This window comes from Aotus nancymaae, unplaced genomic scaffold (assembly GCF_030222135.1).
Source record: "Aotus nancymaae isolate 86718 unplaced genomic scaffold, 86718_ANA_hifiasm-v0.15.2.pri h1tg000006l, whole genome shotgun sequence".
NCBI lineage: Eukaryota > Metazoa > Chordata > Mammalia > Primates > Aotidae > Aotus > Aotus nancymaae.
The window spans coordinates 95962529-95976231 of NW_026988417.1; the positions used below are offsets into that span (position 1 = coordinate 95962529).

The 13703-nt window shown below is 39.7% G+C and overlaps 1 protein-coding gene across 30 annotated transcripts in view; it reads left to right on the plus strand.

Moving 5' to 3' along the window:
• The window catches only part of SORBS2 (sorbin and SH3 domain containing 2), a 235546-nt gene that overhangs the window by 179753 nt on the left and 42090 nt on the right, over positions 1-13703 (plus strand). For 22 of the 30 annotated variants that reach the window (XM_064369617.1, XM_064369679.1, XM_064369624.1 and 19 more), the window contains 4 exons: positions 2310-2497; positions 4850-6430; positions 9505-9593; positions 11008-11054. In XM_064369617.1, coding sequence (XP_064225687.1) covers positions 2310-2497; positions 4850-6430; positions 9505-9593; positions 11008-11054 — 1905 coding nt within the window. The remainder of the gene's footprint in view (positions 1-2309; positions 2498-4849; positions 6431-9504; positions 9594-11007; positions 11055-13703) is intronic. The other 8 variants (XM_064369689.1, XM_021670114.2, XM_012452833.2 and 5 more) reach the window with 1 other exon arrangement.

A 13703-nucleotide genomic window follows, 5' to 3' on the forward strand; every position in this document is an offset into this window, starting at 1 on the left:
CAACGCTGAGAAAGGAACCTTCAAGCCCCTTCTTTTTATCTTGTGCTTCTATCTGTTCACCTAAAACACTTGAATTTTAGAGTTTTAATCTGATCTAAAGATTGCCATAAAGACACACAGACCCTCACATGACAGGACAGTCACAGCAAAGAACAGGTCTAGGAGATGCAGCGTCCTCTCCAGAGAGTTCGAACCAGTTCTGAGGTCTGCCTCTCTGCTTCCATACATCCCACGCGCATGTGTTCGCTTTACCGTTTGTAAAACTGAGACAACAGCGCATACCTCAAAGGTTTGCTGTGTGGGCTAAAAAGACAAAAACGTAAGTAAAGCACATGACGTTCTGCTGGGCCCCAGAGGAGCTGGGGTTGCTGCTGTTGCTGTCATCACTGTCGCCTACACAGTTCTTGTCTAAGAGTCCAGTGATTTCACGCACACTATGCTGTGTCATGTGTGGCTCCATTCACTAATGTTCGTGTTAGATGATACTATACTCAAACTCAAAACCATGACAGAAATTCCCTGCTTTCTAGACTATTTTATGCAGCTAGGGGAAGGAATCTTTAATAGTTAATTTGATGACCAGATTACTGGTACTGATTGATCGATTAATTGATTGATTGACGTGACAGAACTTGCTCTGTTGCCCAAGCTGGAGTGCTGTGGTGCATCATGGCTCACTGCAGCCTTGAACTCCTGGGCTCAAGCCATCCTCCCACCTCAGCCTCCTGAATAGCTGGGACTACAGGCACATGGCACTACTAGCTAACGTTTTTATTTTCTGTAGCGATAGGGTCTCACTAGGTTTCCCAGGCTGGTCTCAAACTCCTAACCTTGAGCCATCCTCCAGGCTTGGCCTCCCAAAGTACTTGATTACAGACATTAGCTATCATGTTCAGCCTTCATTCATTATTTAAATAGAAAATGTTGGAATTCCAATATAAGGCCTTCTAAAGCTAAGATGATAGGACAAGCTGCAGGCAACTCTTGAGGTGAGAGAAATTTGCCTCTCTTGAGGTATTTTTTTTTTTTTTCAGCTCTTTCCTGAATTTGATGTGCCCCTCTGGATATATTCATGTTGTTAGAACTCTGCTTTATAGAGAAAAGATACAGGATAAAAATTATAATACTGAATTCTCAATCACAACATATTATACTATAGGAGAATGTTGACTTTCAAAGATGTTTAAAAACTTATGTTCACACAAAAACCAGCAGGTGGTTTTTTTAGCAGCATTATTTATAATTGCTAGAACTTGAAATCAACCAAGATGTCCTTCAATAGGTGAATGGTTAAATTGTGCCACATCCATATAATAGAATGTGACTCAGCAATACAACAAAATCCACTACTGAGTGACAAAAATACGTGGAAGAACCCTAAAAGTATATTACTGAGTGAAGGAATCTAATCTGAGAGGACACATTCTGCATGATATCGACTGGGCGTGGTGAAAAGGCAAAGCTGTGGAGGCAGTGGAAAGATGAGTGGTGGCCAGGATGAGCGGGAGGAGAGCGCGTGAGAAGCTGGAGAACAGAAGCTTTTTATGGCAGTAAAAATGTTATTGGCGCATTAATGATGGACACACATCATTATACATTTCTCAAAACCTATAAAATGTTTAAAACAAAACGTAAACTCGAATGTAAATTATGGACTTGGGGTGAGGATGTGTCAAGGTAGATGCATCAATTGTAACAATGTACCCCACTAATAGAATATGTAAATGATAAGGGAAACTGTACAAGAGGGAAGGACTAGAAGGAAACTCTCTACACTTTCCAATCAACATTTCTGCAAGCCTAAAACTTCTCTAAAAATATTAAGTCAGCTGGGCACAATGTCTCACACCTGCAATCCCAACACATCAGGAGACTGAGGCTGGAGGATCACTTGAGCTCAGGAGTTTGAAACCAGCCTGGGCAACATAGTGAGACTCTGTCTCTATATAAAGAAAAATTTAAAAAAAAAGCCAGGCATGGTGGTGCACACCTGTGGTCCCAGATACTCAGGAGGTTGAGATGGGAGTATCCCTTGAGCCCAGGAGTTTGGGGCTGCAGTGAGCTGTGATTGTGCCTGGGTGACAGAGCCAGAAGCCATCTCAAAATAAACAATAAAGTCTATTGATTTTTTAAAAGATCCGTCTAAAGAAATTATGTTGAATGTCAAGGGATGAGTCCCTAGCAATGTGGTTTTGGGGGTAGAGGTTGAAGAGTTATGGCATTGTCACTAGCACATGCCACTGGGTTTTCTGGTGCACACCTTACCCTTCTCCACTGGCAATCAAACAGCTGCTGCTTCCTTCTTTCAGTTCTGCAAGCACAGCCAGTGACTTCAGGAAACGGAGGAAGAGCGAGCCTGCAGTGGGTCCACCACGGGGCCTGGGAGATCAAAGTGTGAGCAGGACCAGCCCCGGCCGAGCGGACCTCCCCGGATCAAGCACTACCCTTACAAGGTCTTTCACTAGTTCTTCTCCTTCTTCCCCATCGAGAGCAAAAGGTGAGCAATAGTAAATGAAAACGCAACAATTTACTAGTTTACATTTTAGCCTAGAGCACTGCGTGAAAGCTGGCCCAGTGATAGCGGCATGGACCAGCTCCCATCTACAGTGTCTGGAGTAAAACATAGTTTTAGAACAGTAGCTTTCTTCCCACCCAGACTGACTCAAGCTGGCGAGCCACTCAGGTTGCTTAAAGAACTCTGACTAGCATCTGCTAACGCTTCTTTTCCCCAAATAGATCACTTTTTAAACAAATTGAAACTATCAAATAGTGTATCGTCAGGCTGTTAAGAGATGTCATTATAAACACTGACATATAGTCAAAATTTTCTAATGTTTCTACAACTAACAGGTTAGTCAGATATATAGGATAGAAATTACAAGCAGCAACAGAGGAAATTGCTGCCTAAAATATACATTGGTTTGGAAGTTTTTTTTAATTATTCAATTCTAGATTTTTTTTTAAAGTCCAATCTATTAATTTCTTTAGCCATTTGCTGTATATTTTGAGCCACCTTCATATGAGCAGTGGGGCATCCACGTCCTGTCATGTAGCACAGTGGTCAGTTCACAACAGTTCACAGTCAGGACTCACTGGTCCCAAGCCATAATTATAAAGTTCAGAACTCTCCAAGCCTTTTTTCTAAACAATCTGTCTCCTCTCTGCAAATGTAGGAAGGTCACTGTTGAAAGGAGTAAGTCACTCCTTCAGGTTTTTGGAAGACCATTTAGAGGCCTTCCTTGAGGACAGGAATCTTGCCAAGATGGAGCGTGAGGATTGAATCAGCACCCACAGGGACCTGGTTAGGGCTTTACCAAATTTGGGACCCCACAATCTCCTCTAATATCTTGGGGCTGAAACTGAAGCTTAAGGGATTTTGAAATGTGTGAAGAAATTGAGCCCTAACATAAGTTTCCATAAAACCAGACCGATTCGGCTACGAATATCAACTGAAGGCACTAAAACCATTGCCACACGGTAGTTAAAAGAGGTAGCTGATTTGTGTGCAAAAGATATTCTGGTCGTGATGATTGGACTCTGAGTAGGTGGAGGCCTAGCCCTTTTAAGGCCTCGTAAAGCTGTATCAGCTGATGGTTCAGAGTATATGAGCCCCATCCATCACACCCTTCCTCTGAGGAGCAGAGATGCCTTATCAGATTCAACTCAGTTATTCAAATGAATATCTTAAGGTAACAAGTAGGTCATGAAATGCCAGTGACTCATTATTCTTGGATACTACCCAAAAGTTAAAAAGATTCTGATAAATTTAGATGTTTGTTTTATCACAGGGAGTGTTAAATCAACTTCCTTTCCCAGACACGACATATCTACTTAATGTGCTTCTCTGCTTTTAAATAATTTAGGGAACATCGTAAGGTATGAGTATGGAATAGAGACATTTTCCTCCATTAGATTTTATTTCTAAGAAGAAAATATCCCGTTAGATATCATTTGGCTTCTCATTTATTAGTTAACTCAGCAAAGCAAAATAACATTTCCATAGCTATTCAAAATTGAGGCCAAATGTAGATCTCCCTTATCAAATTGCAATCAAATTGCAAATGATTTTTTAAAAAACTCTTCCCCCCCAAAAAAGCATGATGTATGTACCTCTGAAGAAAGTTTTGCATTTTATTCAGTTTTCCCATGAGAACTGTGTACCTAATAAGAGGTTAAAGGCAGATTAATTAAAGAGGTAAATTCGTTTGTTTAAAGAGCTTTAGCTATTTTTTTCCTGAAAAAGGATTAGCAGCAATAGTTCACAGCATTTTGATTTTGCAATTTTGGAGAATACTTTGCCTTATAGCCTTTAAAATCCAAAACTCATAAAAAATTATTTGATACAGTTATGAGAGTATTAATTAAATGTAAATTTATAAACCTCTCTTTACCTATGTATCATTATGAATCAAATGAGACTGAAATTCTGGCCCTATTAAATTCATTGAGTGTATAACCTTTTTGACACTAATCGTTAAACCTTTAAATTACTACCAGATCAGGCCATCAGCTGAAAAGGTTCTATTGTGTTTGGCAAACAATATTATCAGAAACATGTTGAATTATGCAAAAGAAGTAGGTGTATTTGCTACATCAGTTACTTATACTGATTTTGTCAGCTCTCTCTGGAAAGCTACATTCATTGAAAAAGTATCAGCTCGCTTTAGAATTAGACCTTTTTCTCTAGCATTGAAGCTACATGTATTAACAATCGGCCTCTAGATTAAAACACACTAACTGCTTTCTCCTTGCTGTGCTGTCTGATGCTTACTGACATGCTCTCCTCTCTTTGTGAACCTTTTAACTTCTCCAAATGTCTCTCTTCTACCACGCTGCTCTGGATTAAAAGGTGGGGATGATAGCAAAATGTGTCCATCCCTTTGCAGTTACTCAGGGCTCAACGGCAACCCCCCAAGTGAGTTAGATTGCTGTAGCACTTATAGACAGCACTTGGACGTCCCTCGGGACTCACCAAGGGCCATTACTTTCAAGAATGGCTGGCAAATGGCCCGGCAAAACGCAGAAATCTGGAGCAGCACGGAAGAAACCGTTTCTCCCAAAATCAAATCCCGTAGCTGTGACGATCTCCTAAATGATGACTGCGATAGCTTCCCGGACCCGAAAATCAAGTCAGAAAGCATGGGCTCCCTGTTATGTGAGGAGGACTCCAAAGAGAGCTGCGCCATCACCTGGGGGTCCCCCTACATCCAGGAGGTTCGCAGTAACGGCAGATCAAGGATCAGACACCGGTCAGCCCACAACGCCCCGGGGTTCCTGAAAATGTACAAGAAAATGCACCGCATTAACCGCAAGGACCTGATGAATTCCGAGGTGATCTGCTCCGTGAAGTCCAGGATCTTGCAGTATGAAAACGAGCAGCAGCCCAAGGGCCTGGGGCACGCGTGGAGCCAGTCCTCCACGGAGGAGGTGCCCCGGGACATGGTGCCCACGCGCATTTCCGAATTCGAAAAGCTGATTCAGAAGTCCAAATCCATGCCCAACTTAGGGGATGACACGCTCTCTCCCGTGACCCTAGAACCGCCACAAAACGGCTTATGTCCCAAGAGGCGATTTTCCATCGAGTATTTGCTGGAGGAGGAAGATGAAGGCAGGTGCCCCGCTCAGGTCCCGCGAGGCTGCGCGTCAAATGCGTTGGTGCCCATTCACATTGAGGTCACCAGCCACGAGCAGCCCAGAGCCCACGTGGAGTTTTCCGACAGCGACCAGGACGGGATGGTGTCTGACCACAGCGACTACATTCACGTGGAGGGGTCGTCGTTCTGCAGCGAGAGCGACTTCGATCACTTTTCCTTCACATCCTCTGAAAGCTTTTACGGATCCAGCCACCACCACCATCACCACCACCACCACCACCACCGGCACCTCATCAGCTCCTGCAAAGGCAGGTGCCCGGCCTCCTACACTCGATTTACCACGATGCTGAAACACGAAAGAGCCAGACACGAAAACACGGAGGAGCCCAGGAGGCCAGAGATGGACCCCGGCCTTTCCAAACTCGCTTTTCTAGTCAGTCCTGTGCCTTTCCGGAGGAAAAGAAATTCAGCTCCTAAGAAACAGACTGAAAAGGCGAAATGCAAAGCGTCTGTGTTTGAGGCTCTCGACTCTGCCCTTAAAGACATCTGTGACCAGATCAAAGCCGAAAAGAACAAGGGGAGCTTGCCGGACAACAGCATCTTGCACCGCCTCATCAGCGAGCTGCTGCCGGACGTCCCTGAGAGGACCTCGTCCCTGAGCGTGCTGAGGAGGAGCCCCCTGCACCTGCCTCTCCAGCCGCTGCCCCAAGACGGTGCTATCCATTGCCCACCCTACCAGAGTGATGGCGGGAGAACGCCTCACAGTGCCTCTTTCCAAGACGTGGACACAGCCAGCAACAACTACCACCACCAAGACCGTGGCGGCGCACTCCAAGGTGGATGAGCTTTTCTTTCTTTTTCCTTGGGGTTCAGAGACCCGCCCTCCAGCTCTTTCATTTTCCATTCCAACATCTCATCACTCCCGAACTGGGAGACCATTTGGCATCGTTATGTGTTGTGAAGCAGGAACTTGTGCAAACGTGTGAATATGTCTCATTTGCCCACGTGACAGTTGGGCTTGATGTGTGGCTTAAAGTGATCATCAATTCACAAAAATTTACTCTCAAAAACGAGAGGGAAGGCCATTTTGTAGCTTAGTATTAGCGCTGAAACAACCATTACTCACACTGAGACAATAAATTATGTTGTAACGTGAATCAAAACGTATAGTTTCACAAATAGCCTTTTTAAATTTTTCATATTAACTTTAAAACTTTATATGCATTCAATTAATAAATAATTTGCTCACATTCTCTATAGAAGACACTATCAAAACATTCAAGAAGCAAAACTGAAAAATGTGATTAGTGATTGACGGACACAAAGAAGTTAGGGCTTGTTTAATAGCTTTCTCCATTTCGAGGACACTATTGCAACAAAATTTTTGTGAATGTATCTTTAAGCTGTATATGTAAAAGTCCCATTTTCACCATTTAGTGTATTCATTTTCTCTTTTCCATTACTTAATTCATTCACTTTCTATTTCTGCTAAAACAATCCTGTGTTGAAATGCGAATTAGACTGTTCAGGCTAAAAGTGACTCTCAACTCTGTTTTCATAGATAACTTTGAAATGGCAACACAAGAATAAATAGCAGTGAACATGCAGAGGGCTACTTTGGAGATGTATGTAACTTATCAGGGTGTTTTAATATTTTTACCCAATTTTTTTCACTAATTCTTAGAGCGCATCTGTTCACTATGTAAATTTTAAGAGGCTGAAATGAACATTCCAGGCTGAAACTAGAAGCATTTTTAACTTTGGAAGTTGGGCCTGGAGAGGATAAGAAATTTGTCCAAGGTCATGCAAACAGTAGGTAACAGAAAAGGGATTGAATCCCTAATAATTCAGAAGTTATAGTATAAAATATAATCTCAGACAAAATAAGATGAATTCAAATTTCATATTAGTGTCAAATATGGCTCAATTGTTCATTAACTTGCACAAATCTACTTAGTATTTATCTGTTTTCACTTATGCTATACTATACACATATTTATCTTTGCTTACACTTAGAATGAAGCAACATGCTTCAAAATAAATTAGAATTTAAAAAATCAAGTTCTACAATTGAAAACTTTCACTAATTGAAATGTGTCAGAATCCAATTTTTTAATAAATTGGCTACCTTCTCCAGTTTTTCAATATCTCATTATAATCATCTCTCACTTTTATGTGCAGATAAGAGTACATTTTTGAAACATGACTTCGAAAGTCTTTGAAATGCATTTAAAAGTATTTTGCTTTTCAATAAAATATTTACTTTTCAATTGTGTTTCACCCAAGTGAAAAATAGCTTATATTTCTTGGGTTAAAAAAAGTAACTTAAAATTTATGACCTTTATGAGGCCCTATGATTATAAAAATATATTCACTTAGAACAAAAGACATACTGTACATAATCTTCTGGCATGAATGAAAACAACTGGTTAAGTTTTACCTGAAACATTTGTGCCATGTTACCTTCCTAAAACTGAAGACTTTGCAATTCACAGCTCACGGAGTTAGACATTTACCCTTATATTTCACGCAACTGATATCCCACTTGTAATTCTTTTATATCATCAACGTAGTCAAAACCCTAAAACGATGTTTTCTTATTATGAATCAGTACTTTAAATTATTTCATAGATGGATAAAATACATTTTATTTTTAGGCGGGTGGATCACGAGGTCAAGAGATCGAGACCAACCTGGTCAACATGGTGAAACCCCGTCTCTACTAAAAATACAAAAAATTAGCTGGGCATGGTGGCACGTGCCTGTAATCCCAGCTACTCAGGAGGCTGAGGCAGGAGAATTGCCTGAACCTAGGAGGTGGAGGTTGCGGTGGGCCGAGATCGCGCCATTGCACTCCAGCCTGGGTAACAAGAGTGAAACTCCGTCTCAAAAAAAAAAAAAAAAAAAAAAATTTCATTTTATTTTTAATGATTCTTGTTAGGATGACTAGATTTCTTAAAGGGATTTTAAAAATCGACAAATATTGACCCAGTTATACGGATAAAATTCTTTAACATGGACTGCTGGCATACTTTTAATGTCTAGTTACAGTTCCATATATAAGTTACATAAGTACAAAAGGTATGAGGTACTATTAAGAACTACATGCAATTATAATTTTGTAATGTGATTAGGCTTTGCTTTAAGATGAACAAAAATAATATTTCATAAGCAATTTGGCAATTGACATGATGCTTTCTGTTTATCTCTTTTTTTCTTGGAGTAAGAGGAAACAATATCCCTTCGTTTCTTTACTTTCTGATAAGGTGTTTATCATCTGGGCACAAAGGAAGGCTATAGATAAATAGTATGGCATCTTAAGATTCAATAAGTATTTAAAAAGAGAGAGAGAGAAGAGGGGAGAGTAACGGGGAAGGAGAATGTTCGTGACCACACTCCCGTCATCCTCATACTTTCTTTGGTTTTATCTCTTTCTTTTTCATCATTACAGCCTTAAATTGTTCCACAAAATGTTTCTTTTTCTACACATTGTTGCTATTTTCAAATTCTCCATCCTCTATAAACCTTACAATAGTAATTATAAATTAGAGGCAAAGGTGTAGAAACAGAAAGTTTTGAAAAATTTTTATATCAAAAATCCCTCTAACTATAAATTGCCTATACTGAGCATGGCAATAGAATTAATCAGCAATGTAGCAATTTTATTCATATAAAATTTTATACATTTATAATACTTCTGCAACGTCATATATTTTTCCTTTTGAAATGCTCTTGTTTTGTGTCTTATTTCACAATTGTATAACGACCTATGAGTTTTATACCCATGTGTTTGATAATGGTGTCTCTCCAAATTTGGGGAAAAAATAGTTGCCACCAGGGAAAATGGCAGAACAAGTTGGCTTGTAATTAAGTGGACACTCACCATGACTGGCCCTGTTCTTTCCAATAGACCGTGAGTCCCCTAGAAGCTACTCATCCACTTTGACTGACATGGGGAGAAGTGCACCAAGGGAAAGAAGAGGAACTCCAGAAAAAGAGGTAGTTAATTTAATAGCGTTGGAGTCTTTTACAGCAACACACTTGATGCAGCAACTTGCCAGCCAAAAATTATCCCCAAGCAGTAAAGAACTCAGACAGAAAATGTGAAAATACTGTGAAACTAGAAACAATTTCCTTGAAGCCCGAGCATAGCACCTCTGACCCTAGCTTGGGGTCTTCCCTAGCGGTGGTCGAGTTTTGGCCATGAGACCTCTCCGAGTCTTGACCTGATGCCCATGAACTTAACCGTCATGACCTAACAGTGTCCTGAATTCGGGCACCTCATGGAGGGAAGAAGTTTCCTCTCTATAATTTCTTGTCCCACTGGTCTAGGAGAAAGCCTGATGTCAACTGTGTTGCAAATCAATCCAGAACCTACATAAATAATTTTTGCTGGCTTACTTTTGTTGTAGAAGATTCCTGGAAAAAGCTATTAACCAACCCAGTTCTCAGGACACTGCCCCTGGGAAACACCTGCCGACTGACTCTTTTGTCCAGGGCCCTGAGACGGAGCTACAGCTCTTGCTCAAACTGCCTTGGATCAGCACTTTTGAGGGTTGGATAGAAACTAAAACCTGGACATGGACTGGCAGCCACTCCAGAAGGATCTTACAGGTGTCTGATGTAGTCCAGTGCCTGTGGGACCCCCAGAGAAGTTAGAAATGGTCCAGGATCCCTAAAGTTCACCAGAGTCATGGGGAAAGAGAATGGAGTGAAGGGATTGTTGGTTGGTGGGGAAGGAAGAGCTGGTCTAGCTAGCTATAGGGTACAGCATGCCTCGGGGAGATTCATGGGCCCCAAAGGTTGAGGATGGGCATGTGTCACATCACATCACAACTAAAAGATGAGTGACAGGTTGACAGAGTGTTGAAGGACGCCCAAACCCTCCAGGGAATGCGAGATGATCACACCTATACTTTTGCCTGCTAACCAGCCTCCCAGTGATAATTGAGCTAATATTTTTTGCTAATATGTTAATAAGTGTATAATGAAGGGAATGATGACTTCCTTTATGACATCTGATCCTTTTATTATGATTCAGAAGGAGTTGTGTCAATCTCCATAGAACATAGAGCCATTGACCCTTCACATTTATCCCAGGAAAAGCCTTTGTAACAGCCAAAATGATGCCTAGGATGCAATCTCTGCAGGCATTTTATTCTCTCATAACATTAATCTATCTTAGTTCCTAAGATAAAATATGATGCTGAATAAGCCATCTATTATATTCCTGTTATAGCTTAAATATCTAAATGAAGAATGAATGGATTTATTTATAAATTGCATATAGCATTTACATTACACATGTTTAATCATTCCTTGAGGTTTCCTTTTTCTTTAAGGCACAGGAAACTACTTTCCTGTAGAAAATTCAAATTTTAAATTAGTATTAATTGTTTTTCTTCCTTTTTAGAAATTGCCTGCAAAAGCTGTTTATGATTTTAAGGCTCAGACATCTAAGTAAGTAAGATAAATATTCATCATCTGATTTGAGGTGGTTTTAAATATGTTAGTAATACTTTAAGAGATAAACATTGCAATGAGATGTGTTAAAACGAGGTCTGATTCTCAATGCAGCAATCTACTCTCATTAAATGCTTCCTTCAGAATTACTTGGGATGGGGTAATTTTATTTTCATTTTAAGTTTAGTTGAGAAATACTGAGTTTTAAATTATATTAAACATGTTAGGTAGAACACAATGAGTTCTAAAAGATAGGAAAAACAAAAATAAATTAAGAATATTTGTTTTTAGAATTTTTGTGTCAATAATGAATTAAAAAAGTATTGAGGGCCAGGTATAGTGCCTCATGCCTGTAATCCCAGTACTTTGGGAGGCCACGGCAATGGATTGCTTGAGCCCAGGAGTTCAAAACCAGCCTGGGCAACATGGCAAAACCACATCTCTACAAAAAAATACAAAAATTAGCCAGCCATGGGGGCATGCACCTGTATAGTCCCAGCTATCAGGAGGCTGAGGCGAGAGGATTGCTCGAGCCTGGGAGGTAGTTGTTGCTGAAAGCTGAGATTGCACCACTGCACTCTAGCCTCGCAATAGAACAGGACTCCGTCTCAGAAAAAGAATGAATTAATAAATAAATAAAGCATTGGGGAGTAATTAACACTAGCTGGGGGAATTTGATAACATGTATTTATCCAAACATCCCAAGCATAGTTTGTGAGTTGATGACAAGAACTTAGTACAAAGATTTCTATATTAAAGTCTCCATCCTCAGCCTGCAAACTTCAGAGATTCTGAGCAAAGTTTCCTCCTGTAGTCTTTGGGTGTTGGTGTTTTCACACTCCTGAATTACAATATTTCTTTTGCCTTTATTCTTTGTTCATCAGATAAGCATGTGGTTGAGAAAGCACATAAATAAACTTAAATACAGGCGAGTTGCCCAGCATTTTTGTGGCCATGGGCACAGACCTTTAAGAAACGTTGGTCTCCAGTAGAATTCAAGACAGATATTGAATTCATCGTAAATTGTCATTAAATTATTATATGTTGTTTACACTGAATATATATAATGACCAAAATAATTTATTCATAAAAATGCAAATAATATGAATTAATAGTTCCAGAAACTGTCTCTGGCAGAAGACATATAAAAATAAATCACTCAGAATTTGGTAATGAAATAGATAAGAAAAATCCTATTTAGAAATTAAGATGTCGAACATGGCTTAAATCTGGCCTGAAGAAAAACTTACATCTTTTTTTCGGATTAGAGAAATAAGATGCTTTCCTTCTACTGTACTCTGGTCCTAACTACTGTCCTTTGGATATGGTGTGACAATTTGTACAATGCCTGTCAGTTTTATAAAATAATGTTATGGAGTACACGTTTCATTTCCTCTTTGTAAAAATCAATCCATAGCTTTCTTAAATATATAAAACCCTGAGGAATGGCAGGGGATATGAAGTAGGAAGGGTGTCCACCCAAGGCTCACAATGTCTTCTGAGAAGTCTTAATAAAAAACAAGCAGCCAGGCATGGTGGCTTACGCCTGTAATCCCAGCACTTTGGGAGGCCAAGGCAGGCGAATCACTTGAGGTCAGGAGTTCGAGACCAGTCTGGCCAACATGGCAAAACCCCATCTCTACTAAAAATATAAAAATTAGCCGGGCGTGGTGGCACATGCCTGTAATCCCAGCTATTCAGGAGGCTGAAGTGGAGAATCACTTGAACCTGGGAGACAGAGTTTCCTGTGAGCCAAGATCGCACCACTGTACTCCAGCCTGGGGGATAGAGAAAGACTCTGTCTCAATCAATCCATCAATCAATAAAGGGAAAAAAGCAAATTCTAGGTCTGAGATGAAAGGGACACAGTTTTGAAAACTTAAGAGTTTCAGCAACAAATACCTCCCTGTGTCTTAATGACTTCAAAATTGTAAATACAAGCCTATGCAAATACCAAAAAGTTCAGTACATAATTTTAAAAAATTGATTGCCTGTAATTCATATGTACATATATTTTTAAAAGCTAGTCTCATTTCCAGAAACAAAATATATCTGGTACAAATAAAACTGTTGTATTGTGAACATTAAATATCTTGTTTTGCTCTGTTTTCTGGTTTTTACATTAGGCATTTGCACAAAGGAAGGAAGCACTGTATTTGAATGTAAAATTCTGTGAATCTGTTTTGTCTTTAGGGTTACTGAAAATTTAACACATTTTCAATTGTGGAGATTTTAGCACTCCTAAATGTGTGATCATTCTTTTACGATGCCACCATTTTTTCAATTAATTCTTTTAATCAATGAGCAGTGTTCTCCATCAGGTATAAATCTCTCTCCATCATACAGTCTATACTAATAAATGATCCAACTAAAAATTCTGAACCAAAATTTTTTTAAAAAAAATTTTTAAAAATGAAAATTCTGAATGAAACAATGCAGAAGATTCCAGGGTGGGAAGGCAGATGTGTTGCAAAGTGATGCTCTTGGAAAAGATACAAATTAATTGCCCTCCATTCAAGAATAACTGTGGAAGAAGATAATGAACCAATCTAATCATCTGGATAATTAAGCCAGGAAAAATTGATGTAGTGAAGGTGATAAGTTTAGGCATGAATTATTCAAAATGAATAATGTCATTATAATTTA